General features: G+C 44.9%; 1 protein-coding gene across 1 annotated transcript; it reads left to right on the top strand.

Moving 5' to 3' along the window:
- The first annotated feature begins 402 nt into the window (after positions 1 to 402).
- Positions 403 to 13,371, top strand: dock2 (dedicator of cytokinesis 2). Its single transcript, XM_045206142.1, has 25 exons — positions 403 to 495; positions 610 to 704; positions 1,768 to 1,846; positions 2,087 to 2,187; positions 2,316 to 2,374; positions 2,475 to 2,623; positions 2,762 to 2,847; positions 2,964 to 3,120; positions 5,506 to 5,546; positions 7,175 to 7,265; positions 7,968 to 8,078; positions 8,218 to 8,307; positions 8,998 to 9,102; positions 9,384 to 9,525; positions 9,868 to 9,949; positions 10,058 to 10,142; positions 10,244 to 10,330; positions 10,565 to 10,741; positions 10,956 to 11,039; positions 11,186 to 11,323; positions 11,588 to 11,715; positions 11,876 to 12,065; positions 12,453 to 12,558; positions 12,691 to 12,839; positions 12,932 to 13,371. The coding sequence occupies exons 1-25, from the start codon at positions 415 to 417 to the stop codon at positions 13,001 to 13,003; spliced, it is 2,685 nt and encodes an 894-aa protein (XP_045062077.1). The 5' UTR covers positions 403 to 414; the 3' UTR covers positions 13,004 to 13,371.
- Positions 13,372 to 13,860: the final 489 nt, after the last annotated feature.

Raw genomic sequence — 13,860 nt, 5'->3', positions numbered from 1 at the left:
TCTAATCTCTCACTCCTTTTCTCCCCCTCTCTCATCTATCACTCCTCATCCTCTCTCACTCTGTCTCAGAGAGAGAGAGAGAGAGAGAGAGAGAGGGATGGTAGAGTGACATAGAGAAAAAAAGAGGGGGAGAGAAAGATGAACATGTGAGGAGCAGAGGTGACGAAAAGAGCGAGAGAGGGAGTGATAAATGATTGTGATTGAGGGATGATCAGAAAGGTTGTACTGTCCTCTCTCTGATGTGATTGTGGTGTTGAGACTTTAACCCATTATGTGCTGCCTCATCACAGCAAGACCCTTCTTAATTCATGTTAGACCTCTCTCTCTCTTCTCTCTCTTCTCTCTCTTCTCTCTCTCTTCTCTCTTCTCTCTCTTCTCTCTCTCTCTCTCTCTCAGTCCAGGGTGGTGGCCTGTATGACGGCCATTCTGAGTCAGATGGATGACAGCCACTACTCCAGCTACCTAGAAACCTTCTCAGGCACCACTGACCTAGTGGTGAGCCGTCACACACACACACACACACACACACACACACACACACACACACACACACTCACACACAGAGAAGCACGTGCACATGCACACACTCATAGACTCTCTGTGTTGCAGGACTTTCTGATGGAGACATTCCTACTTTTTAAGGATCTGATTGGGAAGCACGTCTATCCCTCTGACTGGATGGCTATGATCATGGTGCAGAACAGGTACTGCACACACACGCGTGCACACACACACACACACACACACACACACACACACACACACACACACACTGGATGACTGTAAACTTCAAACTTGAATGTAGCCGACTCATCTCTGATGATGGTAACAGTGTTATGGTGCAGAACAGAGACTGGACAGACAGTGTAGAGTAGCAACTGTAGTGTAGAGTTACAGTGTAGAGTAGCAGCTGTAGTGTAGAGTTACAGTGTAGAGTAGCAGCTGTAGTGTAGAGTTACAGTGTAGAGTAGCAACTGTAGTGTAGAGTTACTGTGTAGAGTAGCAACTGTAGTGTAGAGTTACTGTGTAGAGTAGCAGCTGTAGTGTAGAGTTACTGTGTAGAGTAGCAGCTGTAGTGTAGAGTTACAGTGTAGAGTAGCAGCTGTGGTGTAGAGTTACAGTGTAGAGTAGCAACTGTAGTGTAGAGTTACACAGGCCAAGGATATGTCAGATAGCACAGTGCAGAGAGAGAGAAAAAGGGAAGATAGATAGCGAGAGATGAGAGAGAGGAAGAGAGAGAGGAAGATAAGGAGGAGTGGGTTAGGGGAAGATAAACAGGTAATGTTTCCTAGAGAGCAAAAGTTAGAGAGGATGTTGGAGGGAGCAATGAGGTCTCTTACAGAATGAGAAAGATAGATAGCACTAGAAAGAGAGGTATGGGAAAAGAGTTGGCTAGTTAACTTCAACTTTTGAAACTTTACTTTAATTAAGTTGAATCTGGTTAACTTTTAAAGCCTCTTACCATAATAATTGTATTTAATTGAATAACAATTCATCATTTATTATTAGATGAAGCTATGTGGATGTAGGGATACTGTGTCAATATTGTATTCCTATTGAAATCATTAACATTAATCTTAATGTTTAATATTCCCACTGATATATATATATATATATCAGATGGCATGAATATAGATACCATATTAATATTGAGTTCATATTAATATTGAAATCATATCACGTCAATATCACCATTGATATATATTAGGTAGACATTGATCTCCTGATGTCATCTATCTAACAGACTGTATATTGTGTTTCTGTCAGGGTGTTCCTCAGAGCAATCAACACCTACGCTGACACCATGAACCTCAAGTTCCTCAACAACAACGACTTTGAAGTGCAGGTCAGTGTGTGTGTGTGTGTGTGTGTGTGTGTGTGTGTGTGTGTGTCTTTTAGTGTGTGTGTGTGTGTGTGTGTGTGTGTGTGTGTGTGCGCGCATGCATGCAGGTGTTTCAGTCTCTCTCTGTGTGTCACTGATGTAAGTAATATTCATTCTCTCTCCCTCTCACTCACCCTATCATAAATTCATTATTTATCTCACAGGTTCTGATTATTTTGTTTCCTCTTCCCTCTTTGTCTGTAGCTATGGAATAATTACTTCCATTTGGCCGTTGCATTCATTACCCAAGAGTCATTGCAGCTCCAGCACTTCTCCTCAACCAAGAGGAACAAGATCCTGGCAAAGTGAATTAAATAAACATATTTTTATTTTGTTTCTCTCTGCCAATATTAATGAGCCACAGTATTTCCATAATCAATGTTAGGGTGTTGTATTAGCTCCTGTCCTAAAACAAAGCTGATTTCATCTTCAGGTATGGAGACATGAGGAGACTCATTGGTTTTGCCATACGGGACATGTGGTACAAACTGGGTAAGAGTGTGTGTGTGCGAATATATGTATGGTATGTGTGTGTTTTAGACTCTGAGACTGATTCTTGTGCGTCTGTGTTTGTGTGTGTGTGTGTGTGCAGGTGGGAATAAGATCTGTTTTATCCCTGGGATGGTGGGTCCTATCCTGGAGATGACTCTGATTCCTGAGGAAGAGCTGAGACGAGCCACCATCCCCATCTTCTTCGACATGATGCAGTGTGAACACACACTCTCCACACACTTCCACAAGGTGTGACAGTGACACACACACTCCCTTGCACACTCACACACACACACGGGAGCACACACGCACACACACAATGTGAAAGGAATCACTTCTACAACTTCCGAGAGGCTTACCCATTCTCTCTGTTCTGTGTGTCTGTAGTTTGAGAATGAGATCATTCTGAAGCTGGATCATGAGGTGGAGGGAGGAGGAGGAGATGAGAGATACATGGAGCTACTGGAAACCATGTGGGTCCCTTCAATCAATATCAATATCACAGTCAATATCTGTGATCTACCACGCAATCAACCACCCATTCACTTACTTACGTGTGTGTGTGTGTGTGTTTGTGTGCGTGTGTCAGTCTGTTGGAGTGTGCTGTGGCGCATCCCTTGTTGAGGCCAGAGGTCGAGCACTTCGTTACCTTGGTGAAGGGACTACTGGTGCGTCTCCTTGACTACCGCACAGTGATGAGCGACGACAGCCGCAACAACCGCATGAGCTGTACTGTCAATCTCCTGGTAAGCCCCACCCACTACAGGAAGAACTACGGTGGGCGGAATGTTCTAGCTTTTATCTGCATTTCTGGTTTTGAAGCTATTTGCATGTTGTTGCGTCAACTGCAGTACTGACACCTTTACGTTTCATGTGTTGTCATGAGCCTGTCCCATGTCAAAATCACATCACCCACAGTCACTTTCAACACACAATCACACCCTTCTCCCCAACATGAAACCAATCTGTCGATCATGCCATTTCAATCAACTGTGCCCGCCATATGGTCATTAACATGGCATTACCAGCCGCTATATAACATCCAATCAATTGTAACACTTCCAAATACACTCTGAACACATGAATAAATTAAAAAATGAAATGTAAACATTCAGTAACAGCATCTGAAGCATATATTCTGTTAGAATAGATAGAATATCACAGATCAATAAAAGATGAGAGGAGTCTCAGAGGCAGTACCAGCCTGTCGTTGTGTTATTGTATTATACTGTGACTCTATGGCAGTCACACAGGGCTGTCTGTCTGTCTGTCAGTAACACAGATGTATAGCAGGGTTATCCAGGGTTATCCAGCACCGCTATGGCTAAACATTAGCCATTTCCTTTCATTACATGCTGTTTGGGAAGCTAAACACCCTTACCTCAGGCTAATTGACATTAGCATGCTATGCAATATGCAAGCTAATCATCCTTGCCTCAGACTAACTAACATTAGAATGCTATGCAATATGCAAGCTAATCATCCTTACCTCAGGCAAACTAACATTAGCGTTGCTATAGCTAACACACAGCTCCCATGGATGCATCTGGAAGACTCAGATACACTACATGACCAAAAGTATGTGGACACCTGCTTGTCGAACATCTCATTCCAAAATCATGGGCATTCATATGGAGCTGGTCCCCCCTTTGCTGCTATAACAGCCTCCACTCTTCTGGGAAGGCTTTCCACTAGATGTTGGAACATTGCTGTGGGGACTTGCTTCTATTCAGCCACAAGAGCATTAGTGAGGTCGGGCACTGATGTTGGGCGATTAGGCCTGGCTCGCAGTCGGCGTTCCAATTAATTGCAAATGTGTTCGATGGGGTTGAGGTCAGGGCTCAACCCCTTCCCCAAACTGTTGCCACAAAGTTGGAAGCACAGAATCATCTAGAATGTCATTGTATGCTGTAGCGTTAAGATTTCCCTTCACTGGAACTAAGGGGCCTAGCCCAAACCATGAAAAATAGCCCCAGACCATTATTCCTCCTCCACCAAACTTTACTGTTGGCACTATGCATTGGGGCAGGTAGTATTCTCCTGGCATCGGCCATACCCAGATTCGTCTGTCGGACTGCCAGATGGTGAAGCATGATTCATCACTCCAGAGAACGTGTTTCCACTACTCCAGAGTCCAATGGAGGTGAGCTTTACACCACTCCAGCCGACGCTTGGCATTGCACATGGTGACCTTAGGCTTGTGTGTGGCTGCTCAGCCATGGAAACCCATTTCATGAAGCTCCTGACGAACAGTTCTTGTACTGACTTTGCTTCCAGAGGCAGTTTGGAACTGGAGTGCTGGAACCGAGGACAGACGGTTTTTACCCGGTATGTGCTTCAGCACTCGCGGTCCCGTTCTGTGAGCTTGTGTGGCCTACAACTTCGTGGTTGAGCCGTTGTTGCTCCTAGACATTTCCACTTCACAATAACAGCACTTACAGATGACCGGGGCAGCTCTAGCAAGAAAGAAATTTGAGGAACTGACTTGTTGGAAAGGTGGCATCCTATGATGGTGCCACGTTGAAAGTCTCTGAGCTCTTCAGTAAGGCCATTCTACTGCCAATGTTTGTCTATGGAGATTGCATGGCTGTGTGCTTGAATTTATACACCTGTAAACAACGGGTGTGGCTGAAATAGCCAAATTCACTAATTTGAACGGGTGTCCACATACTTTTGTATATATAATATATGTATGCTAGCTGCACGCATCAGCTTCTGTTACTGACTCTAAATTATTCATGATCTTTCAGAGTTTTATATTTTTAATAGTTCTTCAAACACTAGTCGGATGTGGAGATTATTGGAGTGTGTTAGATGGTGACGTGGGCTTGACATGTGTGTGTTCTGCCTTGAGTGTTTTTCTCAGTGGGTGAGCACCGGAGAAGAGCTGTGGTGTGTGTGCAGGTGCGGGTTTGTGTGTGTGTGTGTGTGTGCTGGTGATGAGACAGGGTTACTTCGGGTCGTCACACTCGTCTGCTCTCTTAAGATGTCATTAAACTTCATTAAACAGGGAATTTGTGCTGCACTGGCACACACACACACAAACACACACACCCTCTCTGAAGTTTATCCCCCCAACACACATCCACACTAACAAGCAACGTCTCACACTTCTCTCTGTTGCATTGCAGAATTTCTACAAGGACATCAACCGTGAAGGGATGTACATCAGGTGAACACTTTATGCAACAATAACGTGTTATTTAAATTGTCAATATGTTTCATAACTAGTTACACAATATCCAATACATTACATAGTTTGTCTATAGTGAGTTTCTGTATATGTGCTGTGGGACTGGGGTAGGCTACGTGCACTGGTTTAACTGTGTATAACAGTGTATTACTCAGTGGGTGAGTGTGAGAATGTGACCTTGTATGTATGTGTGTGTGTGTGTGTGTGTGTGTGTGTGTGTGTGTGTATATATATATAATCTGACAAGGGATTATCTCAATCCTGCTGAATTAATGTCCAAATCCAGAGGATCAAGCCCTCCACTAACAGTAACATGTGCACTCATTTTAGGAGAGAGAGAGGGATGAAGAGGAAGGGATAGAGAGGGAGGGAGCGAGAGGGAAATAGAGTGAGAGAGAGAAAGAAAGGGAGGGAGGGATGGTGAAAGGGAGTGAGGGGAGAGGTTGAGAGAAAGTGAAGGGCAGAGAAATACAGAAGGTGAGTCAAACAATGAAGAAGACGAGGAGATAGAGAGCAAGGTGTAATCCAAAAGGAAGAGTGGAATAAAAAGATGGAGGAAGAAACTAAGACAAGTGAAAGATACACTGTTTTTCTCTATTGGAAACCTAGAATGTTGAAAACCCTTCAAGTCCCACATTTGACACAATCCAAAAAATTGAGCAATGTTCTGCTGAAAATGAGTGACAGCGATAGGAAATTATTTAGAAATAACAGGCAGAGAGAGAGAGAGAGAGAGAGAGACTGTCACGCCCTGGCTCTGGGGACTCTTATATGTTGAGCCAGGGTGTTAGTTTCTATGTTTAGTGTTCTATGTTCATGTTCTAGTTCATTTGTTTCTATGTTGGCCGGGGTGGTTCCCAATCAGAGGCAGCTGTGGCTTGTTGTCTCTGATTGGGAACCATACTTAGGCAGCCTGTTTTGCACTTGTCATTTGTGGGATCTTGTTCTGGAGAGGTTTGTGTTTGTTAACCTTAAGACTTCACGTATCGTTTTGTTATGGTTATAAAGTACTCATTAAAAGATGTACGCATATCACGCTGCGCCTTGGTCCACTTCTTACGACGATCGTGACAGAGAGAGAGAGAGAGAGAGGCAGAAATAACTAAAAGAGGAAGAGAAATTGAAAGAGGATTAGAAAGAGAGGAGAAGGTAAACGAGAGACCTAGGGTTGAGGCAGCTGCATAGCGACAGCAGTCTGATGTGTTTTAGCCCTCAAGGCACATTAAACTTCCATGCGTTCTGCTGTGTGTTACACAGTGTTCACATCAGTGTGAGACAAACACAAAGCTTTGCCAGGCTATAAAAACGTCATCAGGTTGACATACACTATCCATTATTCAGAGACAGACAGTGTAAATTATAGAACCATTGGAATGTCGGTTCAGCTGTTTGTTAGTTCTCTGTGGTTGATGGTTGGTGTATAGGTCATGCAATCACAATAGATTGGCTACGTGTTCCACAGCATGTTGGACTGCTCACTGAGTTGATTAGGCAAAAGAGACATCTAGTGGACAGTGGTAGACATTACAGTGTGATGTGTATTAACTTGTGTGTGTGTGTGTGGGTTTGTGTGTGGGCGTGCGTGTGCATGCGTGTGTGTGTTACAGATACCTATATAAGCTGAGAGACCTTCACTTGGATGTGGAAAACTACACAGAGGCTGCATACACCCTGCTGCTTCACTCTCGCCTGCTTAAGGTGACACACACACACACACATTGACATTGGCATTCACAACGAGAGAGAGGCATTTACTGGTGGATTCAGTGTAGCCCTGACACAGTGTGAGATGAGAGCGAGGGGTTTTTATTGGTTGATAACTGGTTCCCGTGGCACTGGCCAATAGCATTAATCCATCTGATTAAGTTTTCAGGGTGACTTTATGACAGGGCTTTGGTCTCCGTGGATGGGTAACTATGGTGATTGATATAGTGAGAGTATGTGTCTGACCTCTCTCTCTCTCATCCATCTCTTTTATGGGGTGCTTATTGGCCCACTGGAACAGAATAAGTAGACTTCTCAGTCTTTCATAGAGTTTATTCTCTCCAGTGGTTTCTTACGTCTTCTCTGTACGGTTGTTCTTCTTTGACATCACTGTAGTTCACACCATTTCATCTCTCACACACATGCAGTCTCTCCTGTAGAGTTTAGCCTATATCCTATAACCTATAGCTTGTAGCCTTCACAATCCTGTTTATAGCCTGTCTCTCTGATTGTTTAATCTGTCTTGTCACTCTGATTGTTTAATCTATGCCCTCTCTCTCTCTCTCTCTCTCTCTCTCTCTCTCTCTCTCTCTCTCTCTCTCTCTCTCTCTCCTTCCCTCTTGCCTGTCTCTCCCCCTCCCTCTCCGTCCCACCGTCCTTCCCTGTCCCTCCCTTCCTCTCCCTCCTCTACCCCAGTGGTCAGACGACCAGTGCAGTCCCCAGTTTGAGGTGCGTAGCTGTCAGACCCAGCGTCAGCTGAAGGAGACGCTCTATGACATCATCATCGGAGACTTCGACAAGGGCAAGGTCAGCTAAATGGAGCAGAGGTCACCATCTTGATTCTGTATAGTGTCTGTATAGATGTGTTGTAGTTGGTTATCTTGTCTATCTTGTATCTTCTCTCCGTGTCTATATTGGTAATCTTTCATCTCGCTGTGTTGTGTAGATGTGGGAGGAAGCCATCACTCTGTGTAAGGAGTTGGCTGACCAGTATGAGATGGAAGTATTTGACTACGAGCTGCTCAGCCAGAGTCTGGTAAGACACACACAACACACTGTCCTGTCCTATTCCGCACATGAATAAGTTTTGTCAGCAAGCTGCCTTTATCAGCGTTTGTCCTTCAATTCTATCACTATTCACAGGACCCTAAAAACGTTCCTCTACTCCTCTCACTTTCTCCTCTCCTCTCCTCTCCTCTCCTCTCCTCTCCTCTCCTCTCCTCTCCTCTCCCTCTCCTCTCCTCTCCTCTCCTCTCCTCTCCTCTCCTCTCCTCTCCTCTCCTCTCCTCTCCTCTCCTCTCCTCTCCTCTCCTCTCCTCTCTTCTCCTCTCCTCTCCTCTCCTCTCCTCTCCTCATGCTTCTCTTCTCTCGCCTCCCAAGTCTCACTTCACTCAAATAAAATGTGCATATACAGTATCTCTTCATAGGAGACAGTCCTCTCTGCTCCTCTGAATTTTGTCGTTGTGCAATAAATAGATTCTGCCCTTGGATTGTACTTTTATCTTTTCTCCCATATTTCACCCTAGAAAAACAAGTCTTTGCTGAGCATGTCATTTCTCTGACTGACAAGGTGTCTGTAGCTGTACAGAAGGCATTATCATATCATATCTCTCCCACCCTCTCTGTCTGTCTCTCTCTCTCTCTCTCTCTCTCTCTCTCTCTCTCTCTCTCTCTCTCTCTCTCTCTCTCTCTCTCTCTCTCTGTGTGTCTGTCTGTCTGTCTGTAGAAGCAGCAGGCTAAGTTCTATGAGAACATTATGAAGATCCTGAGGCCCAAGCCAGACTACTTTGCAGTGGGATACTATGGACAGGGTTACCCTCCCTTCCTCAGGGTCGGTCCAACCTTCTGCATAACCTAGCTTAACCTTCTCAATGTCTCAGTTTAGCCCATATTTACATGATAATGGTTTATTATACTTGTGAAATTAGTAACAGAGGCTGTCAATTCCCAAGAGGAAGCAATATCAAAATCATATGAAAATAATGACCTCTTATGTCGTGTTTATGAGTGTTAATAACCCCATTCATGAGTGTCTATAGGTCTGATCAAACAAGGCGCTTATGAGCGTTAATGATCCCTTTATGACCATCTATAACCTGTGATTAACCTCAGAACAAGGTGTTTATCCACCGGGGGAAGGAGTACGAGCGTAGAGAAGACTTTCAGAACCAGCTGATGAGTCAGTTCCCTATCGCTGTCCGTCTCAATATCACCACCATGCCTGGAGACGACGTCAGACTCTCCCCTCTGCAGTGTATCCTCATACTTTACACTGTATACACCAGGATTGGAGTCAAATCCATTTCAATTCCAGTCAATTCAGGACATACACTGAAAGTCAAATTCTCTTCAATGCTTTTCAGTCAGTAACCTTTGGAATTTGAATTGGAATTGACCCCAACCCTGGTATACACACACCTACACACACACATACACACACACACACACACACAAACTCACACACACACACACACACACACAAACACACCTACACACACACACTCACACACACCTACACACACACACACACACACACATTTCTCTTCATCATGTTTGTGTTGTGGTCATGTTGCGTTCCCTGACCGGGGTGTCTCAGACATCCAGTGTTTCACTGTCCAGCCTGTCCTGGAGATCCCACCTCACCTGAAGAACAAACCTGTCCCTGACCAGATCAACAAGTCAGTCCCTCTGCCTGTCTCCCTCTCATACGAATGACATTTGCTTTAAAAATAGACAACGTAAACAGAAGAAATGTACAGTTTTAACCCCCTCTTTCTGTATTGTAGCTTCTACAAGTCCAACTATGTGCAGCGTTTCCACTACTCCAGACCAGTGAGGAGAGGACCAGTGGACCCCAACAATGAGTTTGTAGTGAGTGTCTGACTGACTGAGGACATATCTATGATCATAGAGCATTAATTTCCATATAAAACAATGGCAACAATCTAAATCTCTCTCTCCCGCTCTCCTAGTCAATGTGGATTGAGCGCACCACGTTCACCACAGTGTACAAACTCCCTGGGATCCTGCGCTGGTTTGAGGCCACAGACATGAAACATGTAAGCTGTCTGTCTGTCTTTTTGTCCCTTTTTTTGCTATCTTTATCTTATACTATACGTTATTCTTATACTTCTCTCTCTCTCTCTCTCTCTCTCTCTCTCTCTCTCTCTCTCTCTCTCTCTCTCTCTCTCTCTCTCTCTCTCTCTCTCTCTCTCTCTCTCTCTCTCTCTCTCTCTCTCTCTCTCTCTCTCTCTCTCTCTCTCTCTCTCTCTCTCTCTCTCTCTCTCTCTCAGACCACTATCAGTCCTCTGGAGAATGCCATAGAGACCATGGAGAGCACAAACGACAAGATTCTCACCATGGTCAATCAATACCAGGCCGATGACGCCCTTCCCATCAACCCCCTCTCCATGCTGCTCAACGGCATCGTGGACCCCGCTGTCATGGGGGGCTTCGCCAAGTACGAGAAGGTCAGAGTTCATCCTCCCCTTACTCCTGCCCAACACATACATTGCATTACAGTATTCTGTGTGTTTGGTACAGGCTAGAATATATATAGAATATACTGAGTAATAAACTGGATGTTTTGTGAAGAACATACATTTGTCTTCTTCCTCTCGCCACCCAGGATTGTTTAATATATGAAAGAGCAGCATATTTCAATGATATTGCTTCTCTCCCCAGGCCTTCTTCACTGAGGAGTACAACCTGCAACACCCAGAGGACAGAGATAAGCTGGATCGCCTCAAAGACCTCATCGCATGGCAGGTACTGTACACACACACGCTACACACTCACATACCGTACAGAAACACAGGCACACACACACACATGCACACACACACATGCACACGCACATATGCACGCCAACACACATACACACACATTATTTTGATCGTTTACCTCTCTTGCAGATCCCGTTGCTGGGGGGAGGGATCTCTCTACATGGGAAGAGAGTGACAGATGACCTACGACCTTTCCACGAGCGCATGGAGGAGTGCTTCAAACACATGAGGAAGAAGGTGGAGAAGGAATACGGAGTGAGGGAGCTGGTAAGAGAAAGAGAGGGAGAGAAAAGGAGAGTGTCTGCGTGAGGACATAAAGGCTAGATGCCGGGAACTGCCTGGTATCTGGGGCAGAGGAGAATTTCTGTCTTCAAAAATATTTTATGAAAAGAGCTTTAGGAATGATACTGGCCATGCCAAAGCTTAACTCCTGTTTGTGAAAAGCTCTCTTTTTCATCCAACGTCACCTTTGATCTTTTGACTCCTTTTCTCCATCTCTCTATTTTCCTTTTCGTCATCCCTCGTTCTCAGCCGGATATGGATGAGAGGAAGTCAACTCGTCCGCGCTCTGTCCTTCGCTCCTTCCGTCAGTCTGTCATCTCCATCTGCTCCCTCCAGGGGTCTGAGTGTGGGACCCCCACCAAACCTTACCCAGACAGGTAACACACACACACAGGCACACGCACATGCACGCACGGACGCACGTACGCACACACTCAGATGCAAACCCACACAGATGGATGCAAACACAAAACCATATACACAAACACCTTACCCTCGCCTCTCTCTCACTCCCAATCCCCTCAACTCCCTCCCCAGTGGTCTCCCTGACACGGTGGCCCCCCGGACCCCCACCCTGCAGAGCTCCAGTGGGAGTGGGAGCATGGCGGATGAGGGAGGGGCCGAGGGGGAGGTGAAACTCAGGAAGTCCAAGAAGAAGAGGAAGAGGAGCAGCATGATCTTCATCCCAGAGGAGAGAGACAGGACCAACACGCTGGACAGCAAACGGGTGAGAGAGATGGAGAGAGAGCAGGGAGAGAGAGAGAGAGATAGCTGCACATGTCCTCTATATTGTTATTGTTCAGTGGTTATTTTGACCCTTTGTTATTATTGTTACTGTTGTCCCGTTGCCAATATCGATAATAATTATTTTAATATTGTAAATATCCAAAATTAGCTTTGGCAATATGTATGTTGTTATGTCATGCCGAGAGAGAGAGAGAGAGAGAGAGAGAGAGAGAGAGAGAGAGAGAGAGAGAGAGAGAGAGAGAGAGAGAGAGAGAGAGAGAGAGAGAGAGAGAGAGAGAGAGAGAGAGAGAGAGAGAGAGGCCATAGACTCCTGCTTTATGTCAGTATCAGTGAGTATCCCTGCTCTCTCTTCTCTGTCTCCCTCTAGCTGTCCAAGAAGCAGGAGTTCCGCAGTGACACCAACCTGTCTGAACCCTGTCAGGGAAACGACTCTCTCACCAACGCCAACTCCAGGTCTCTGCCTGCTATTACAGGTAACACGCACAAACTAATGCACATGCATGAGCACACGCACACGCACATACATACTCACCCATGCACACACACACACACGCATGCACATACGCACACTCCCTCTCACACACACACCCTCTCCCTGTTCACAGGTCTGTCTCTGTCCGTGGCCAATGGTAGTGAGGAGGCGGAGTCAGCCCGGTCCAGGAGGGACAGTAAGAGCATGTCTGTGTGTCTTCCTGGTGACCGTACCCCTGACAGACGTTCCAAAGGAGTCATCAACCTGCTGTTCGGGGCCAAGGTACACACACACACACACACACACACACACTCAACAACAATTAGGTAAATTGTGTGTTTAATCTAGATGTATGGTTGTCTTTGTTCCAACAGAGCAACAAATCAGAGCAACAGAACAACAAGTCGTCTACTGACCCAGGCAACAAGAAAGCCAGTCATTTCTAACAGCCATCCAACACACATGATGTACCCTCAGTGCCTTTTAACCTGCTCTGCTTTGAATGCCAGTTAACACAAGGGGCTAATGCCCTGCTAGAAACTCCTCTTTGGAAAGAGCTATCTGATCAGCTTTTTTGTCAGGTTTTAAAGACTTGTTTGTGCTCACACTAGCACACACACATAGAGGAAGAGACACAGACTTGATCTCTGAAGAAATTCTGCATAGCATGCTTTCACGCTTCTGCTCTCACATCTTTAATCAATAAAAAACATTTTCATTGACTGGCCTTTTATAATATTGAGTGGCGTTCGCAAGCTTTCAAATTTTATTCAACTTGAAACAATGAATAAAAAGATATCCAAAGCAATTTCCATCCAATGTTTGACAGGGTCTTTTTTCAAAGCACATCCTGTTAAGTTTAATGCGACTCTCAGAACATAATAGATGAACTAATTGAGAATATGGATGAGGTCCCTAAGCACTCTCATTAAGAGCCAACAGATCATGGCTTTATTTCAATAAATAGTTAAAACGGAAACAGAAGCCATTACAATATTATGGAGCGGTATATCTGTTCAATAAATCAATATGAATCTCATGTAAATGACGTACATAACCAGGATAAAATCCAGAACAATTTTAATTTCTTACAAATCAAAATGTATTGGTGACATACACAGTTTAGCAGGTGTTGTAGCAGTGCAGTGAAATGCTGATGTTACTAGCTCCTAACAATGCAGTGAAATGCTGATGTTACTAGCTCCTGACAATGCAGTGAAATGCTGATGTTACTAGCTCCTGACAATGCAGTGAAATGCTTGTTTTCCTAGCTCCTAACAATGCAGTGAAATGCTGATGTTAC

The sequence above is a fragment of the Coregonus clupeaformis genome, chromosome 2, assembly GCF_020615455.1.
Source record: "Coregonus clupeaformis isolate EN_2021a chromosome 2, ASM2061545v1, whole genome shotgun sequence".
Taxonomy (NCBI): domain Eukaryota; kingdom Metazoa; phylum Chordata; class Actinopteri; order Salmoniformes; family Salmonidae; genus Coregonus; species Coregonus clupeaformis.
The sequence above is the reverse complement of the archived record's forward strand: the minus strand, read 5'-3'. Positions and strand labels throughout refer to the sequence as shown.

Coding starts and splice junctions, on each gene's coding strand:
- dock2 (XM_045206142.1), top strand. CDS start 415: ATGACGGCCATTCTGAGTCAGATGGATGACAGCCACTACTCCAGCTAC. Junction 11,716..11,875: donor ACCAAACCTTACCCAGACAG/GTAACACACACA, acceptor CTCCCTCCCCAG/TGGTCTCCCTGACACGGTGG. Junction 12,559..12,690: donor GTCTCTGCCTGCTATTACAG/GTAACACGCACA, acceptor CCCTGTTCACAG/GTCTGTCTCTGTCCGTGGCC.